We start from the raw sequence: 19,305 nt of genomic DNA on the forward strand, positions 1-19,305 counted from the left end.
GAAAGAACTATTTAGCACATGACTCAAAAGTACAAATTTTCACAGCAAAATTCCCAAATGAAGAGATATTTCACACATTGACCTCCTCCCATATTTCTGGATTAGTCCAAAACATCCAAACTTCAAAGGGTTCATGACATTAACCAAATTTCCACCCAAAATAATCCAATTCCACGTTTCTTGAGATTCGAAACATTCAGGCTTCAATTCTGACATTGTACACTTCAAGAATTGAATTCATTTGACACCATTTCTGTTCTGGGCTGAAAATCCAAACCCCGATCGCTGTTTCGTCACAGTCCCCTCAAGCGCATTTCCGAGGCGGGGTAAAACTGAGCAAACACAGTGAAATTAACCAATCAGCGAAGAGCAGACGTAACCTTAAAAAAACATGTCTTTTGAAATCCTGACAGTGCCATCAGCGAGTGGGGTTTTGGTGACTTCACGCGTTTCTGATTATTTAAAACGCATTTAATGCTGAATGATGTGAACAAACTATCATCTCTCCGGCACTGTGTTATGAATGATGATGGACTTCTGACAACGAGCAGCAAATAAACAAATTTGATTGCAAGGTTCGTTTTGAACCGCTGTGGATGGCGGGCTCCCCAGTGCCCAAAGAATGTGGTTTTGGCTTCCCAGACCATTTCTTTGCAGCTTCACATCCAGTTTCGACACAAACTGCATTCTGTTTCAAAAGAGTGTCGTCATCCTATCATATGTGAATACTTATCTATCAACGTCAAGACACGTGCACAAAATAAACAAATGACTTTTAATGAGTAACAATACCACATTTCTTCTCCATTGTTATTTTGTAAACATCTCAAGTTGCTTGGTTTTTGTTGTTTTTCTTCAAAATTCACTCCCCCTGTCAGAAGAGCGGCGGCGGTCACATTTTGACGAAGAGCACAGCGGTGACGGCGGTGAAACCCAACAGTGTGATGGCCACCTCGGCCAGGCGGCGGCGCCCGCGGCCAAACTGCTGCGGCAGGACCTCCATGAAGGTGATGTAGATGAAGGCGCCCGCCACCACACCCTCCAGCGTCCGGCGTGCCACTCCAGCTCGCGCCGACAGCGCGCTCTCTGACAGGAGGGCTCCTGCACCCACGCCTACCGGTGCAGCGGAGGCAAAGAGCAGCAGGCTGCCGACCAGCGGTGCGCGCCGTAGTCCGGTGTGAGCCAGCGTGAAGGCCAGGCTGAGCGCGACCATGCCCTTGTGGATGGCGAGCGGCGCACACACCTGCGCCACCTCCCGGCCCCCGACCAACAGCCCAACCGCCAGCCCCTCAAACACCGCATGTAGGCACAATGACGAGACCAAAACCGAGGCACGTAACACGGATGGCGACGCAGGCAGCGGGCGCGCCTGCGGGTGACATTCGTCATCCACCTCGTAGCTGGCCTGCTCACTGCCGTAACCATCCACCAGCAGGCCCCGCCCCTCCCGGCCCAGCTTCCGCGGCTCTTCGGTGAAGGCCAAGAACAGCTGCTCCGAAACCAGAACCAGGAAGAAGCCCATCGCCACGATGAACTCGGCCAGCGGGAACTGCAACTGTGCCACACGACAACAATGCTCGTTAAGGAAACACTCGATTCATTTCAAAAACATCGACAATAACAAGGGGAAAACCCTCAAAACAACAAACAATGTTTTGACACATTATGTAAAAATCTCCAGCAAAACAAAAAAAATAAAAACATCAAAATCAGAACATGAAACATTTCTTTCGAATCATTGAGAAAACACGAGTCATTTCAACATCCACAATCAAAAATTCAACCCAAAACAAAATCAAAACACTGTCACAATAATATCAGAACTTCAAAATTAAAAAATGGCCTTAAAACACCATCCAAAAAGTAAACGCCAAAAGATCATCATCAATTTTTTTTTTAAAAAGCTGTCAAAATATCAGTAAAACAACCGCAACATCAATACATCAAACTTGGTCATTAAAACATCGACACAAGAATCAAACCCTCAACATGAAAACAAAATTCAAACAATGTCAAAGCATCCACATGGAAACATCCTCCAAATATTGCCTTCAAAGTTCAAAATTAAAACATAAATGTGAAAACACTCACAAAATCAAAACTTCAACGAAATGTACGTTTGTACAGGCATGCTTACCGTGAGCCCGGCGTGGGCGAAGGCGTCGTAGAAGCCGCTCAGGTAATCTGGGAGGAGGTCCAGCAGGCACGTGGCCAGGAACACGCCGGCCCCGAAACTGTTAATCAGAGCCTGTGCGCGCCCACGACACGCTGCCAACAACACGAGCGGCATCAAGGTGACAGCCGGTGTCAGTGACACCGTTGGCATGTAGGAGACACGAAGCAGAAACGACAGCGGTGGCGTGAAGAACACAAGTGGGATGAGTGAGACATACAGTGGAAACAAAAACGACAGAAAGACACAGGTGGTGTGAACGAGACATTCGGGGGTCAAGGAGACGTTCAGGCGGTTTGGACAACACAGGTGATGTGAAGGAGACAGGTGACGCGAGCAGCGCAGATGGCGTCAAGAAGACAGGTGACATGAAGGAAACAATGGGGTGAGCTTCCTCACCTGGGCCGAGGGCGCAGGGCCCCGCCCCCTGCACTAGGCGGAGGGGCACCAGACCGAAGGTCAGCGTGACGGCCAGCAGGACTGCCAGCGCCATCATCTTTGCTGCCAGGGCCGACATGTCAGAGGACGACGTTCCCCCACGCCGATTTCAGACAGAAGTGATGGTGTAAAATGCAGCTGCCATCACAGACACGCTCGACTGTAAAGGAGATGTCATGTGAGCCGTTGCTCCCGGGGAGGCGCTACAGGTGGATAAGCACAAGAATAAAGAACAGCAATTCACAGCCTTATGTGACACTGACCCCCGTGCTTCCTCAGTACACCTCCTGGTCATCCAGTCCATACTGGTCTGCAATTGCTTTCGTTATCGTCTATCATTTATCTTCGGCCAAGCTGTATTAGCGCTAGCTTTCTACTATGGAGCACATACTTGATCGCTGGTTGAAGTTCTCGACAGGCCATATAAACAAAACATGTGACGTCAGTGAGTTCTCTTTTCCCCTTGAGGCTCAGCCTGCAGCCGTCAATGCTATCTCAGGTGACAGGCCGAGTGTGCGCCATTGAAAAGATTGTTTTTTTTTTTTTCTTTCAAAAGCAACACAAACAATACGATGACCACTGTTGTTTCCTTCCTTGCTTTGTTCCTTCCTTCCATCCTCTTCGCTATATTTGGATCATAAACATCCCATGCCAACCTTTGCTTGTGAAATATGTCAAGATGTCTTATTAGCGTCCTTATTATCTCGCCATTGGGCTGCCCTGTATTGTGTGTGTGTGTCTGTGTGTATTTTCATGTTTCCCGAAAGCACTTCTCTTGTCTGTTGAACTAGATTTGACACACAAGAAACCTGCCTTGGAACTATGGCTGAAAACTAGCATTTATGCTAAGTCCGGCGGGTTTACACTGTTATTCATGTGTTGATTAATGTGCACATATAGATAGATAGATAGATAGATAGATAGATAGATAGATAGATAGATAGATAGATAGATAGATAAGGTGCCTCTCATGGTAGGCTAATTAATCACTTCAGTTGTATTTCACTTTTAAGTTGAAAAACTTCTGGATTCAAAAATCATCTATTTTCAAACTTTGATTAAAACTTAGATGGCCGTTATTACTGAATTATTACTTAGGTAGATTTTTCTCTAAAATATATATTTTTTTTGCTTCCAATATTCTGGTTTTATTCTGAAGAATTACTTGTTTTTGACCAACATTTTGACTTTTTTTCTCATAAATGACAAACGTTTTTCAAGTAATATGACAACTTCACTATTGTAACAACAGCCCGCCCAAACCGAATAATGAGGAATAGAAATATGTTGGTAATAGCAAAGACAAAACATTCGCGTCACTTTTCCGACCTTGCAAAAGAGAATGAGCGTCACGTGATCACATTGGAGAGGGAAAATAACTTACGAGCAAAAGTCGCCGAATCCCAACGTGAAAACTTTGACCAAACTTTCCGTCGGGAAGCGAACACTTCCTATCGCAAAGTCAAATCAAAATTATTGTGTTATTCCATGGTTGTTTTTCTTTTCCGTCTTCTTTTTTGTCTTGTCGTGTCTTCGTTGCTCCGGGAACTGTGAGTCAATTCCGATCAGCTGATCCCATTTTGATCGCGGAACATGTTAAGTTCCCGTAGACGGGCAAGGTGCTTCCGCTTGTCAAAATAAAAGAAAATGGGCTTCGTCTCCTTCACTTGCTTTTATTGTTTTGTCGTCACCTCCGCGAGTATTGGCTTTCAGTGAAATACTGTAATAATTAAAAAAAACACCCCTCATCACTAAATTCACGAAATGACAGTAGAAGTAGAAAGTACCAAACGACGCAAACTTAAATTTAAAAGACAATAAAGAGAGACTGAACCAAAAAAGCAGACGAACAAAAAATAGGGATTCGAGCTTTTTTTTTGGCAGTCCTTCCCCGTGGAATGACCCTCTTCTTCTTTTGACCCAACAAGATACTGAAGCTGTTCTATTGTTTTCTGGTGTCAACTGTTTATGTATTAGAATCATTCATTTGTATTTCACAATCTTTGTTGTCGTATTATTGTTATGTTATATGTTAAGCGCTTTGTTACAGTTACTGCCGAAATGCGCTGTTTAAATAAAATTTCCAGAAGAACAAGGGTCGTTCCAAAGACTTCTCAAGCTATTTGATTGTAAAGATGGAGTTTAAATGAGATTTAGAAGTTCTAACCCTCTCTCTGGTCTCTACAATCTAAGAATTTCATTTTTTGAAATGGTGACGCTTGTTTTTTGTTGTTGTTGTTTTTTTTAACAAATGCACAAACAAATTGTTAATATTGTTACAGAGTGATTTTTTTTATAAAAAGCGATAAAGAGGAAGTAATAAATCTCGATAGCTTTTGACAGTAACATCCTTCCAAATTTCCAAAAGTCTCTGTGTTGTCATGTATGATTTCAATATGAACTTCGCTTTTTGGATTCGACTTGATGAATCGATTCAATTCATAACATATCAGCCTCAGAACAAATGCGTGACTTTTAGTTGCAGTTCTTCAAACGAGCGCAGAGGGCAACAAAAAGTGCTTGCCTCCGATGTGGAGCAGTCGAGGGGAAGAAGACAACGAAGAAGAAAAGGAGGCGGAAGCGAATTGACGCGAAGTAGGGCTTTCACGTCGATTGCAACAGCAACTTTGGACTTTTTTTTTCTGTTTGGTGAAAGTGTTTGTGTGTTTCTTGTTGGAGTTTGTGCAGCACCACTGGACCACTTTGGAAAACTTTGTAATGTGCAACCGCCGCATGTGACGGCACCCCAGTGAGTGTTTTGCTTCTTTGGGGTTGAATTAATGAGTGTGGTACTTTGACTTGTTCCAGTGGCATCATCATGGTTTACTTCAAATGTATGTACGAGCATGTAAACACCAGAAAACTGATAATCTCCAATAACATCCGAGTTTGAGGAGCTACAAAAAAATGTTCAATCAGTAAGAACACGTGTTACTTGTGCTTGTAGTGTTTGCTTTTCTTGCGCGGAACAGGATATCCTCGCTAATGTTTGCTCTCACCTGTTCTTTTCTGCTTTGGCTCTTTAGTCTTCTCTCGTTTTCTAGTTCTCTTTTTCATTCCTTCTCTGTTTCGTGTTTTTTAATTGTTTTTATTCCAACGTTCTTCCTCAAAGCTAGATCACACTAAAAGTGTTAGAAATGAATGATGTCGTGTATGATCCATAATATTCATGGCAACTCATTCACTGCCATGGCTGTTAACATTCATGAGCTGGATTCCAAGCGTTTACTCTTCATTCGCCAAGCATGTTTTTAAACTTCCTGGTGTGGAAGAGGATCTTGCCCCTTTTTTTTCCCACTTGTCTATATTCCTGCAGTGACAACCACTTGCCAGTAGAAAGCAGTGTTGCATCACTCTGGATGGGAAATCAGCACAGCTTTTGAGTCGAAGATAAAGGTGGAGGTCATCTTTTCATGTCAGAAGGGAGACAATGCTAACAGATTAGAAGTTGGACATGTGTCTGATAGCTTTGTGTCTGATTGAGACAGGGTTTGTGTTGCACTAGGTAGTAGAAAATGTGTGTCATGATTGTGAGAAAAGATCAGCAAATGGAGTGAATGGCAAATTCCAAGTAAAAAAGCCCCTCTTGACCCATGCAGGGAGTCAGCTTTTCCCTTGGTGCCTTATTTGTAAATAAACGATTCCTTTGCCATGAAAAGCCCAGTTTCACTTGAGTTTTTATTGCTTTATAGTTTTAGCAAAAATATTGGAATCAGAGTCGCTGTGCCACTTGACGTCTTTGTTTGAAAAAAAATCTCAATTTTTGTGTCACAAAGTGGTGTTTTTGGTGAAACCAACTAATCATCGGATTTCTGATCACGCTTGTGTGGCTCTTGAAATATCAGTTCAAATGTTCTATAGTATAGTAACTAGTAATATGGGGGACTCTCACCATTTGTCATATTTCCTTCAACACCTCTTCCAGGCCATGGATGCAGAAAACGCTCGTATCCACGGCGACACTGCATCACTCAGCTGCCAACAGGAAGTGGCCTTGACCCTCTCCGAGAGACGCCCGTTGGATCCCGTGAGCGTCGCCCCCGTCGAGTCATGTGATGTTCGCTTCCGATGTTCAGTCTCCGCCCCCTCTAACCCAGATGCTGAGCGACAGTGAATCGGAAGATGTCCTCCATGCTGTGGACCCCAACGACGTGTTTGGCGGCGGCGGGCTATCGTCAGGGAACGAGGACCCCATCCCCCCGCGACCTGTTTACCAACTGGTGTATGACCTCAGCAGCGAGGAGGGGGAGCCAGCAGGGGTGGACGTCATCGCCATCCAACTCGGTGAGAACGTGTGACTCCAGCTGTGTTGGGAAACCCTCACCAGGCACAAATAGCACAAAATTATCATAGCCATTTTTGGGATCAATATTGGAATCTTTATTATTATTATTCACTATTATTATTAAGATACAGTGGTTGGCCTGCAAATATTGAGATCTAGTGATTGGGGAATTGGGAATAAGTGAGTGCATTCTAAATTATCTACTCGGTCCCTACCAATTTTTAACAGAGATACTACTGAGGTTGTCGATCTAAAAATACCCATGGTGGTAGGAAACACTGAATGATTCCGAACGCAGTGGCTGCTGTCCCTGCCGGAAGACGTTAAATGTCCTTCTTTCACAGAGCCGTGGAGCTCACATCAGTTCCTGTCTGAAGCCTGTGTTGTCGGTGAGCTGCCGCTGGGACAAGAGCATTTCGGCTTGCCTGCTGAACAAGAGGTAAAAGTGAGCAAAACCCGTGTGTGCGCGCGTGCGTGCGTGCGTGCGTGTGTGTGTGTGTGTGTGTGTGTGTGTGTGTGTGTGTGTTTTGTTTTCTATTTGTGGAAGGTATGTGTGTGTCTGTTTGAGTTGTGATCTGTGTGTGTCCATGTTTCTGTGTTTTGGACTTATGCTGTGTGTGTGTGCGCATTAGGCGAGTGGCACTCTGCATCTGACGGCAGAAGAGGAGAAGCTACTGAGTCAGGAGGGTGTGTCCTTGCCCGACAAGCTTCCTCTCACCAAGGTCAGACATGGGCTGAACTTTGTGTCACGCACGGCAGCACTTTCCAAGGTGACCTTTGAACCGGCCTTGATCGACAGGCCGAGGAGCGCGTCCTGAAGAAAGTTCGGCGGAAAATCCGTAACAAGCAGTCGGCGCAGGATAGTCGGCGGCGCAGGAAGGAGTACATTGACGGCCTGGAAGACAGGTGGCTTCACTTTCTCCCCAGCAGCCAATCGTGGTCTCGCACTCGCTCACAACAGTCAACAGACGGCCACTCGCTGATGGAGAATCCACACACTTAGATGGAGGCTTAATGGATAGATCTCAGCTCGCTAGAGCTGAAATAAAAGGAAACATCCTCAACACATCGACACGTAGATCTATAACCGATATATAGATCTTGTGGATACAGTCGCTCAAGAAGTGGGAGATCATCTACAAATGATGGTTAACGTTTGAGACCATAGATATGTCTCTATAGAAATAGTGTAGCTAGATAGATCTAGATTTGTAGATCTATGCAGTATGTATGTAGATGGAATAGTCATGACTAGATCATTAAAACTAGAAAGAAGTTGAGTTCACCTGCACAGCAAACTGAGGTGTGTGTGTGTGTGTGTGTGTGTGTGTGTGTGTGTGTGTGTGTGTGTGTGTGTGTGTGTGTGTGTGTGTGTGTGCTGGCAGGGCGGCATTGTGCTCAGCGCAGAACAAAGATCTACAGAAGAAAGTGGAGCAGTTGGAGAAACACAACATGTAAGCACACACATGCACGCTTGCTTACACATGCACATGTGTACTCACGTGTACGTGTGTGTGTGTGTGTGTGTGTGTGTGTGTGTGTGTTTTGAGGTCTCTACTGACTCAGCTGCGCCACCTTCAGTCTCTGGTCAAACACTCAGTGAGCAAGGGAGCACAGACCAGCACATGCCTACTGGTATGTACATACATGTACATGTGGGCATGTATGCGCACTCATTTTTTTAAATTTTGTGTGTGTGTGTTAGATCATCTTCATCTCGTTGAGTTTGATCATGCTCCCCAGTTTGAGCCCGTTCAGCCGGCGCTTGTCTGCAGATGACGACGACCGGCCCACTGGAGGTCAGTACGCAACCGAAGATATCACTTCCTCTTCCACTCCTTACTTCCTGTGACATCACTTCCTGCTTGCGGTCACTCTAGCTGACTACATTTCTCTGTGATGTTTCAGTGCTTTCCAGAAACATCTTGACTGACTTTGCCTCCTCACTGACACCGTCCGATGAGACTCTCCCATCGGACTCATCGGTGGCGTCGGACGTCAGCCAATCGGGAGTGGATGTCCAAGAAGCTGAGCAGAACCTTGAAGGCGTCCCATCGAACAACACGGTGCTACAAGGTGTCCAATCTGGAAATAGTTCCTCTGAGTCATCCGCTCAACTTGCTGCCAAGTTACCGCATGCTGATGAGATGTAGACACGTTGGACAATCAGTGTCAATCTGCAGGGAGATTTAAAAAAAAAAAAAAAAACACCCACCGCACAGCCGGTCCCCCCTCAGCAGTCTTCTTAACTGATGAACTCTGACACTAGACTCATGAGAGACCTCTCCCTGAGTACAATTGGCCACAGCTCTGCGTCATCTGACAACCAAAAACATGGCGCTCATCTTTCTGGCTGGACTCAACGTCCTCCACTTTCTTCTTCCTATTGTCATGTCATGTTGTTAATGTTGAATTAAATGTACAAATTGTTCGTTCACACATTGGATTGTGCGTGTGGAACGCATTGAGAAGAACATGAATTTAAAAAAAAAAGCACTAGAGGAACAAAAGAAGTTGAGAACATTGAAAACGGGGATAAGATGGAGAAGACGTGCATGACAACAGCACAACAAGTATACGATGACCTGGAAGAATACAAAAAGATCAACATGATAGAAGTAGAACAAGAGAACGGAATGAGAAGATCAGCGTGAGATGGAGAAGCCCTTCATGAAAACGAGGACACCACGGCAGCGATTGAAGGAGAATTGGGCAACATTGAGAACATGGAAACAGCGCTAAAAGACAAACATGATAACGTGAAAAGCGGGAGAAAATAAACACGATGAACAACGACAACCACGTTACAACCAAATGAAAACATTGAGAGGAAAAAACCACAAACAGCTGCAAGTGAACGAAATGTGAGGAACAACATGAGCGCAAACACCAGGAGGGGATCATTAGCACAAAACAAAAAAACGTGGGACGAACTTTCGAAAGAAATGAGAACATCCAAACGAACGGCTTGCAGGTGCGTTAAAGAGCCACAAGATGGCGTCACGTCCTCGCATACGCTGTTGTTTTTGGACGTTAACGAAGGAGGGAAGAAGGAATGAAGGAAAGTTTTCAGAAAAGATAGGTTGATAGGGTAGGAAACAACATAGGTAGGATGGTAGCCTTGTGGTGGATGTGAAGGTACAGCAGATAGGTAGAAAGCAAGATGCAGGGAGGTGGAGTCTAGAAGATAGGTAGGTTGCGATTGGAGCAAAGACAACAGGTATCATAGGAAGGAAGCTATTTAGGGTCAGAGTTCAGGAAGAATTTTAATCAAGAAGGTAGGTAAGTGTCAGATTCATCTGTTGATTTTAGTCAAATAAAACACCACTCAATGAAAGAAGCAAAACACCAAGATCATTTTGCTAGCAAGAGAACGAGAGAAGACTTGAGGACAATCTCGCCCAACCTTCTCCGCAGTCCCATCACCCCTCTCGATTTTTTTTATTGAGTACAGGAGATCTCTATCATACTTGTTTCGCAAAAGCTCACACGTTGTATGCCATGCAAGGCAAAGACATTCTTGCTTAGTCTTTCACTTTGCCCTCTTATCAACCCTCAGCAGCTGTCATCATGCGTCAGTCGTGTGTCTGAAAAGGGTCTCCTGGTCCTCAATGTGTGCGTCCAAAGTCATCTCCACCTAAACTTCTTCACTACAAACAGCCTTTAACATGTTCAACAAATGTATCACTTCTCACTGTAAACAGCCCTAACAGAAAAACAAGCAAATGTATGATAAATATATATTATTATTCAGTCAGTAAGACAATGGCAAGCTGGAAAGGAAGGAATGTAGGTAGGGTAGCAAGGTAGGAATGAACATCGGTAGAAAGAAGATATCAAGGTAGCTAGGTAGGAAGGAATGAGCATGTTTGTCTGCTTTATTGATCCCAGGGGAAATGGGGAAAAATTTTGTTGACGGTCTTCTCAAGCTCACCCATTCTCCTTATTTTGTTTGTTGTTGAGCAAACAATTAAAAAAAAAAAATCAAGTCCATGCATCATTTGACACCATATCTTCTACCTACTCCATGATGATAACAATGAAGAAGATAATGAGCATGTGCTCAAATAATTACACACAAGCGCATTAAATAATTGAGCAGGCAGGCAACATGGGGCGCCTGCGCTCCCTGCGAGGACCAAGGCTACACACCACAAGGCCGCCTCGGTAACGGGAGTAGGATCCGTATGTGGATCGGGACCGGACACCATCTAGACTTTACACACACGCCTTTGCGTGACCTTTAGCTGATGACACTCTGGACGCAAAGCTAAGCTAGTCGAGGCGTGCATGCGTGTAACATCTGCGTAGCTACAGCAACCGAAGCACCTGCCGACGACAAGCCGGGAGACGCCACTGTAGCATATGGATGGAGACTGACAGGAAGTGTCATGTGACCTGTAGGTACATACATGTAGTGTGACAAGAAGGTGAAAATATTTGATTTGAGAGCAAGTAATGATTTGGTGGCATCTTTGGGCAAAGAAATTATGTTGAAGTGAATGGAAGACCTTCATTTAGACAAAAATAATGAAATGGTTCCATCCTGTGGAATCTTGACACCAAGGAACTATTCTGGATTGAGTTGAGGAGTTTCATCTTGATAAAGATACTGCCTTGGCACCATCTTGTGGCGTCTTGTAGTAAGGAGCTATGTTGGAGTTAATTGAGTATTTTCTTTTTAAAAACAGTAATGTATCGGCACCTTTTTGTGATATTTTGGTGCCAAGGAACTGTTCAAGTGAATTGGGGAGTTTCATTTGAGAAAAGTAGTGCTTTGTCATCATCTTGGTTCTAAAGAGATATGTTGAAGTGAGTTAATGACTTTCACTGAGACAAAAATAGTGCTTTGGCATTATCTTGAGGCATCTCTTGTCAAATCCTGTGTAGTTTGTGCTGTTTACTAGAGGGCTCGTTTCTTTCACAGTGCAGAACAAATCAGTTATTGTAGTACGACCGGAAAGTGTCATGTGATTCTTACCTACTCGCACATGTATGTAGTATCCACACGGGGCGGGGGGCGGGGGGGGTGTCACGTGATATGCTGGCACTTGGACGTGTATGTTGTCGTGTGACAGCACTGATGGTACTTTTTCTCAATTCTGAGTGCCTCATTAATGACTGAACGTCCACAATCTTAACACAACAGCAGTCAACACGTTTCAGTTGTTGGCTCTCAACGTTTATATGAAATACTAAAAATATAATGAAGATGATGTGTCGGACACTCGCACGCACGCACACTAAAACTCACTCACTCACATCATCATATGGATCGCATTTTGTATTCAAATAAAGAAGTGTTGTCAAAGCATCGACAAGTACACGAGAGTGAGTGACTCTCCATCATCGTACGATGTGATGGGGACGATTGATTGTGCTTCGGTAGATAACATCGTGTAATTATGAGCGTAATATTTGCTATTATGGTGAACAAATGTATCTTTTCTGAGCATCTCATTTCCTCCCATTTGTTGTTTATCTTTTCTTTTCTTTTTGTCGTGGCTGTCTCATTTCCTCCCGTTGACCCTCCTCCAGTCCAGTCCCTCCCTTGCTGGCTTCCTTCTGGTTTGCTATTGCCGCTGCGGCTGCTGCCTCCTCTTTAGCGTTGTTGGTGTTTGCGTGCAGCACTTCTTGTCTTGCTCGCGTCTGCGGGAGCACACAAATGGAGACAGAGGACAAACAATTTGCCTTGACTTGACGCCGCCGTCATTCATTCATTCATTCATTCATCATTCAGTCCTGGACTGATTTGGTTTGTTTGCGGCTCTTGTCTCGCCGGCCGGCCGGATTTTCTTTTTTTTTTTTCCTTTTCTTTTCTTTGTGTGTATTTGCGTGTTGTTTTTTTTTTCTGATATCCAAGTTGTGTGGAGGAAACACATGGAAATGATTTGGCGCCTGCGCACCAATTTCAGCAATAATTTCAAGTGGGTTTGAGTGAGTGAGGAGTGAAAGTGGTTCACTTCTGCCAGCTGCAGACGGTTTCAGCGCTTCTCTGTTTGTCTCTTGTGTTCTTTCTTGAGGCTGATAGAGGACAATATTGCTTGTGTTTTGTTGTCAATGTCAATACAAATTGGTGTGGATTTGACGTCATCCTTGGCGGGCTTCGGTTGTTAGCGTGTTGTTTGTGTGCTAGCTGTGGGCTAAAAATCAACAAAAGTGTAAAAATGAAGACTCAAGACCACACTCGTTGAGGTAAGAACAAAGTATTTTATATGATATACTTTTAAAAAATGTCAAACACGAAATGACACATAAGCTATGATTAATATTGTTATGCTTTTAAGGTGCACTTGGTTATCAACACATTCTATTAGTGAGGCACTAAACTCGAAAAACATCCAAAACGTTTTGTAATCTCATTTGAATCTTTTAAGACTTCACACTTCACGAACACCATATCATTGGCTTTGGACACTAGCCACCCACCTATGTCCAAATTTGGTTTGTTTCAATATTTTTTCAAAAATACTAATTTGGGACGTGACAACAAAATTGAAATACCCCCCCCCCCCGACCCCTCAATACCAATGTCAAGGGAAAGAGTTGGAATAATCGAACAAAAGCATGTTTAAATTGTCTCAATGTGTATTTTAAAGGCTTAAAAAAACAGGCAAAAATGTCAGTAACTTTCCACATTGTTGCAATAGAATGACCTGAAACTGAGTGTCTGTGCGAAGCGGTGTGTGGCTGTTTCGGGATAGTGCTAAATCAGAGCAAAGAGAAGCATTTTCAGTCGAGATAAGCTAAGGGAACCACTATGTCTGCCATAAAAACCATCTCTGCAGTGCGACGCCAATCTGCATGTTGTTTGTTTGGCTATCGGAGTTTCCCACACCATTGTTGGCAGCTGACACCGAGCTTATTCCGGTGGACGGCTCTCCTGCGTACCGCCCCACTCAAGGTTAGGTGACAGAAATGTTGGTAATGTATCATGTTCTTTGGCAACATACAAATTGGATGTAACTTTGTTTGCATGTCCCTTGAAACCTTAAATATTCCAACTAGCTATTAAGAACTTTTTGGGCAGTCAAAGATGTGTGTGCGATAACAATCAAAATACCGCATGAAAATAATCCACTTGAAAACAAGGCGACAGAAGAGATTCCATTATAAATAGGCATAGAAAACACAATTTTTTAACAAGCCAGAACTAATTTTTCTGAGATGAGTGGAAAGCATGATGATGTCCATGAAAAAAGGCAGAAAGAAGTCCGTTGCCACATACCTACACAATAGCATTTTTCATACAACCCACCTGTGAAGATGAATTCGGACCGAAATGTGATGTTGAGAATGAGTTGGCCTTTTTGCGTGACCTCAGGAGTTGAATGGCTCTCATTAATGAAAGTGAACTTATTAATTAGGCCATTCACTCATGAACCTTTTGAACGGCTCATTAACTGTGAGACATTTACACTCACCGTGCTTGGACAGTATGAGCATCAGTCCATGAGATTTATGTCGGTCACCCTTTGTGGTGAGTCATCACTGAGATTTGTGGGGATACTTTTTGGAGACATTTATGAGATATGTCATGACACACTTTCTATGGTTTGTGTGAAAACATTTCGGTGATATTTGGAAGCTACTTTAAGAGTCATTTGAGTTGTTTTGTGTAGCGACATCGAGGAGGTATGTTGATGAGATATGCCTTTCTGAGGTTTGTCTTGAAATATTTATGAGACATTTCGGAGACATTTTAATGATGGAGTGATTTTTGTTGGTTTTTGGGGCCACAATCATTTCTGAGATATTTCTGAAGTTTGTGTTGATGCATTAAGTGCAGTGAGGTCACGTGGCACTTGGGTGCACAAATAGATTGAACAGAAAAAAGAAAAAAAATGCTTACAATTTTTTTTGTGGCGCCGCATATTTGTCCCAATCAGGAATAAATGATACCACCACCCTCCCTGTGAGGATTAATTTGCGATTAGGGAATATCCGTGACCAATGATTGCTTGCCGGGCCATGAAAATTCTGTACTAGCGTGAACCAATCCCTGGTGAAATTAAAGGTCGGGGGCCCCCGATTTAGACTTTTGTGAGACATTGGTTTGTCTGGAAAAATTTTGGAGAAACTTAGGTCGACCTTTGTAGGTATTTTGTTTGAATATATTGAGGAGAAACTTGAGGAGTCATTTTTGGTTCGTGCGGGCATGTGAGGTATTTTATGAGACATTTCTAGATATTTATGGGGGTTGCGATGATAAATTTTAGTTTGCATGGGGATATTTAGGAGTAGACTTTATTCGACGCCTATATATTTTATGAGATATTTATAAGGTTTGTGTTGCTGACTTTTTAGGAGACATTGATGACTTGATCTTTTCAGAGATATTTATAAGCTTAGTGACGACTTTTACATGTTTCTCCATAACGGTCCTAAAATGCTGTATGAACGAGGGCTAGGCGATATGGTGGAAAAGTGTATTAAGGTACAAGTCATTCATATCGGTCGATATATATATTTTTTTAACCTAATCAAAATCTTTAAAGGGTATCAAAAAGGTTAAACGCTGAACCTCAATAAAACACCATCACCCAGAGGAAAAATAGCATTCAAACCTGGCAGAATGCCAGCTTTGCTTCCTAATTTTTTCGTTTTTAATTATATTGAACGCAGTTTCCATGGATTTTGGTTCGCTGTCTGTTGCGATATTTATTGATATTGAATGATTTCCCAGCCCTAGAATGAACTCATTAAATCTGCTCGTGATCTCAGGAAAACATCTCTGAAATGTCTCCACAGAAACCTTCTGCATCTCTCCAAATGTCTCATTAAAGTTTCCAAAATGCACCAGGGCCCATAAAAGACATTTTGATATGTTTAATGAAGCATTTAGAGATCTTGATGAACTTTTCTTGGAGGCGTTTTCGGAGATTTGTGAAAAAAACATTTAGCAGACATTCTCGGGATATTTTCGAAGCTATTTCTGGCTTTGGTCTTGATACAATGAGATGTTCTTTTTTTTTTTTTTTTTCATGTGTGAGACATTTTGTAATCCTTTCTGTGCCATTTTAAGAGTCCGTGGGGTGTTCTCAGGGTCATGATGATGGGCCCCCCCACCAGAGCGAGGAGGCCCCCATCCCACCGTGCCGTCACCCCGCTTCTGCTGCTGCTGGCGCTGCTGGCGCGTCCACAGCGGAACCTCGGCAGTGGTCAGCGACGGCAGAACGTGACGCTGGCCATCATCCTCCCCGAGAGCAACATGGCCTACCCGTGGGCGTGGCCGCGTGTGGGCCCCGCCCTGGTGCGGGCGGTGCAGCAGGTCAACGATGACCCCACCCTACTGCCCGGTGTGCACCTGAGCTACGTGTTCAAGAGCAGCGAGAACAAAGACGGCATCTGCTCCGAGTCGGTGGCGCCGCTAATGGCGGTAGACCTGAAGCTGGTGCACGACCCGTGGGCCTTCATCGGGCCGGGTTGCTCGTACACAGCGTCGCCTGTGGGCTTTTTCACCACCCACTGGGACGTGCCCTTGGTGACGGCAGGCGCCCCCGCCGTGGCCTTCTACGGCGGCGTCTACCCGTCCATCACCAACACGGGCCCCACCCACAAGAAGCTCGGCAAGTTCGCCCTGCGCATCTGCCAGCGCTTTGGCTGGCGCCGCCACGTCATGGTGATTTTCAACGACAACAAGGTGGACGACCGGCCGTGCTACTTTGCCGTGGAGGGCCTCTACGACGAGCTCAAGATGATCAACATCACGGTAGATAACAGCGTCTTTGAGGAGAACCGCCCACATGTTGACTACGCGGAGATACTCGCCGACATACAGAACGAGAGCAGAGGTCAGTACATGCGCCGCCTCTGCAGATTTAAGGGCCGTGAAATCCCATGTGTTCCGTTCCAAATGTAAGAAAGACCTCCACGTCTTCTTAAGGCCAACACCGATTGCGATTAGTCAGAGTCATCCTTTTGAGGTCTTGTGAGAATTCATGCACAGAAAATCTCCGGACTGGTTTGGATGACATCAACGTTGATCATGACGCCATCATCTGCACAAGTAGCGAGCCCATCTCGATTTGTTTTTTACTCCCCTTGATGGTTCGCTGACGGCCACGGCGTGATTTCCATCTCATATGCACGTCAAAGCTCATGAAACGGCAGCAGGGGATGGTGAACTCTAACAATTTTTCCCAACATGGCGCCCCCCCCCCCACCCCCACCTCCTCATGGCTTCAGCATCCTCTCAGCTGCCTGCGGTCCTGTCGCTCTGCTTGTGTTTGTTAATCTCGTGCCTGCTTGTTAGCAAACAAGGCCTGGGACTTCACTTTTCCAGAGGCGGATCTTCCGCCGTAGTTTCAGCAAAACTCCTCATGGCGCCAGGCTGCGTGTAAACCCGAAATTACGCGGCAAATAATTGAAAGATAGTCGCTTCAAGCCATCATGTCTAATAGGTGGGTCTTCTTTGGGTGCGCTGGTTTCTTTAAAAAAAACATCAAACCACCTGCTTCCTCTTTTAATGCCAGGCTGGAAAAGTAACTTGTTTGGTACCAGGAGAAATAACGCAAATTCCACCAAGGGGAAAAAAAGTCTGAGATTTAATTTTAAGTTCATATCACCCTGCCTGAGTTTTGAAGAAAGACTTCATCAACAAACAAAACAAGGCGTTTTACAGCAAATAAACGAGAAATTCCTTCCTCAATCTAACGCCGATCACTATTGCTGTACACACATGACTTGATCGCACACGCATGTGCGACGCGCCACCTTATTGATAGCAGCGCTCGTTGACTGGTGTGCACCGCTATTAGCGTCCGTCCATGTTTGCCGCAGGGCAGCTGCAGCGGAAACATGAGAGCAGCCGCCAGCTCGGACCGCTTTGTATCTGCTCCGAGGTAGTCCGGGAACGCTAGCTACCACGTTAGCTTAGTTCACAATTCAAAATGCAAAATCAAGGAAAACATTTGAAGAAGAAGAAGAATTACAAAACAATCAAACAGTATCAGCAAAAAAAAACAACAAAAAAAAAACAAGTGGAATGGTTATTTTTTAAGGAATGCAAACTTTTCAAATAAATTCACTTGAAGTGACATTCAGGTATGCCTAACGTTAATCTCGACAAAATATTACAAAGCAGAAGGAAACAAATGACAAGTTTCTCGTTATTTTTCTCAACTTCAATTGACGCACGATTTGCCTTCACCTTCGATGAGCAACACAAATGAATTCAATCGTTACTTAGGTCCGTTTTTTTGCTTGGTTTTTGCTTTGAACATTTGGACTTTTTTTCTTTTTTTTCTATATTATGAGCCCTCGTTAATTAAAAAATGTTTTTGAAGATAAGATAAGAAAACCTTTATTTGTCTCACAATGGACAAATTCCCAATTTACAACAGCAAAATTATGAAAGGGAGAAGTCGAAGAACAAACAGTATATCAATAAATATAAATAATAAAACATAAATATAAGCGTATTAAAAATGGGTGAGTGAGGGTGAGTCCAGGTTTTCAGCTCTGTCTATTTCACTCGATTTTTAAAAATCTTGCAAGACTTATTTTTGATATTTCTTGATATTATATTTTCGATTGCAAGCCGTGAGATTTTTTCTTTTCCAGAATATAGCAACTCAGTCAAATAATTTCTATTTTTGTGTCATTTGAAATTTTGCACGTGAAGTATGGACTTTATTTTGGGAAAATTACAACAACAGGCATACGTTAGTCTTGTTTTTTTTATTTTTTTATTTTATAAGACTTAACATGACTACGCTTCTGTATTTTCATGTTGCTCATTTGAGTGGTGTTTGGGGAGCCGGTCATTTTTGGACCCGGGGGGGATTTTGCGTCAAGCGTTTGACAAGCACCAATGCAAGCAAACCATATCGGCCATGTGACTCGGTCATTTCGGCTCAAAAATCCACCCTGAGCCTTCGATTGGGCACCGTATGCTACACGAGCGCCACATAGTACACAATAAGTGTGTGTGTTTGCGTGCGCGCGCATTCCCAGCCGCCTCCCAACAGGACATTCATTAACCGAGGTCAGCAACCTGCGGCCTTATAAGGAAGCTGCGGCGGGCCTATCAGATGTACAGCTATTTCCTGACAAACACGCTCATTCCACTCGCCCGCTTTCTTGCCACCATCCTAACATTTGATTGTTATTTTCACAAAACTCCCAACATTTTCACTCCGCCGTCCGCCGTCGGCGTCACTTTTACGAGTTTACCGAGCAGCGAAGGCGGGGGGTGCACGCTAAATTCTTAAAGGAGCTCGTGTGAATAAAATTTAAGCTCACGAGCTCTAAATTTAGACTTTGTGTCTCATTAATGCACAGCCAGATGTTAGCGGGTGACAAGCGATTACACACACATGTACACACACACACACACACACACACACACACACACACACACACACACACACACACACACACACACACACCCACACACACACAGCAC

The 19,305-nt window shown here is 44.0% G+C and overlaps 3 protein-coding genes across 6 annotated transcripts in view; 2 read left to right on the forward strand and 1 right to left on the reverse strand.

Annotated features, from left to right (window-relative positions):
• Positions 1-756: 756 nt before the first annotated feature.
• Positions 757-4,690, reverse strand: LOC109512153 (zinc transporter ZIP1). 2 transcript variants are annotated; one of them, XM_019863685.1, is made up of 5 exons: positions 3,996-4,690; positions 2,573-2,771; positions 2,138-2,268; positions 892-1,555; positions 757-843 (listed from the first exon to the last, which is right to left on the reverse strand). In XM_019863685.1, exons 2-4 carry the CDS (start codon positions 2,688-2,690, stop codon positions 893-895), a joined length of 912 nt encoding a protein of 303 aa, XP_019719244.1. In that variant the 5' UTR covers positions 2,691-2,771; positions 3,996-4,690; the 3' UTR covers positions 757-843; position 892. The 2 variants fall into 2 exon arrangements, with proteins under 2 accessions (XP_019719244.1, XP_019719243.1); XM_019863684.1 differs by having other exon boundaries at positions 757-1,555; positions 3,996-4,687.
• Positions 4,691-5,147: 457 nt separating this feature from the next.
• creb3l4 (cAMP responsive element binding protein 3-like 4) lies at positions 5,148-9,378 on the forward strand. Of its 3 annotated transcripts, XM_019863675.1 has the most exons (11): positions 5,148-5,360; positions 5,928-6,007; positions 6,537-6,638; positions 6,709-6,895; positions 7,241-7,341; positions 7,529-7,618; positions 7,696-7,802; positions 8,282-8,350; positions 8,447-8,531; positions 8,602-8,695; positions 8,805-9,378. In XM_019863675.1, the coding sequence occupies exons 3-11, from the start codon at positions 6,540-6,542 to the stop codon at positions 9,047-9,049; spliced, it is 1,077 nt and encodes a 358-aa protein (XP_019719234.1). In that variant the 5' UTR covers positions 5,148-5,360; positions 5,928-6,007; positions 6,537-6,539; the 3' UTR covers positions 9,050-9,378. The 3 variants fall into 3 exon arrangements, with proteins under 3 accessions (XP_019719234.1, XP_019719233.1, XP_019719235.1); XM_019863674.1 differs by lacking the exon at positions 5,928-6,007; XM_019863676.1 differs by lacking the exon at positions 5,928-6,007 and having other exon boundaries at positions 5,149-5,360; positions 7,241-7,335.
• A 3,090-nt stretch (positions 9,379-12,468) lies between these two features.
• LOC109512127 (atrial natriuretic peptide receptor 1) overlaps positions 12,469-19,305 on the forward strand; it is a 23,138-nt gene continuing 16,301 nt past the window's right edge. The window contains exons 1-2 of the mRNA XM_019863635.1: positions 12,469-13,091; positions 15,922-16,690. Coding sequence (XP_019719194.1) covers positions 15,946-16,690 — 745 coding nt within the window. The 5' untranslated portion in view covers positions 12,469-13,091; positions 15,922-15,945. The remainder of the gene's footprint in view (positions 13,092-15,921; positions 16,691-19,305) is intronic.

The sequence above is a fragment of the Hippocampus comes genome, unplaced genomic scaffold (assembly GCF_001891065.2).
Source record: "Hippocampus comes isolate QL1 unplaced genomic scaffold, H_comes_QL1_v1.1 scaffold249, whole genome shotgun sequence".
NCBI lineage: Eukaryota > Metazoa > Chordata > Actinopteri > Syngnathiformes > Syngnathidae > Hippocampus > Hippocampus comes.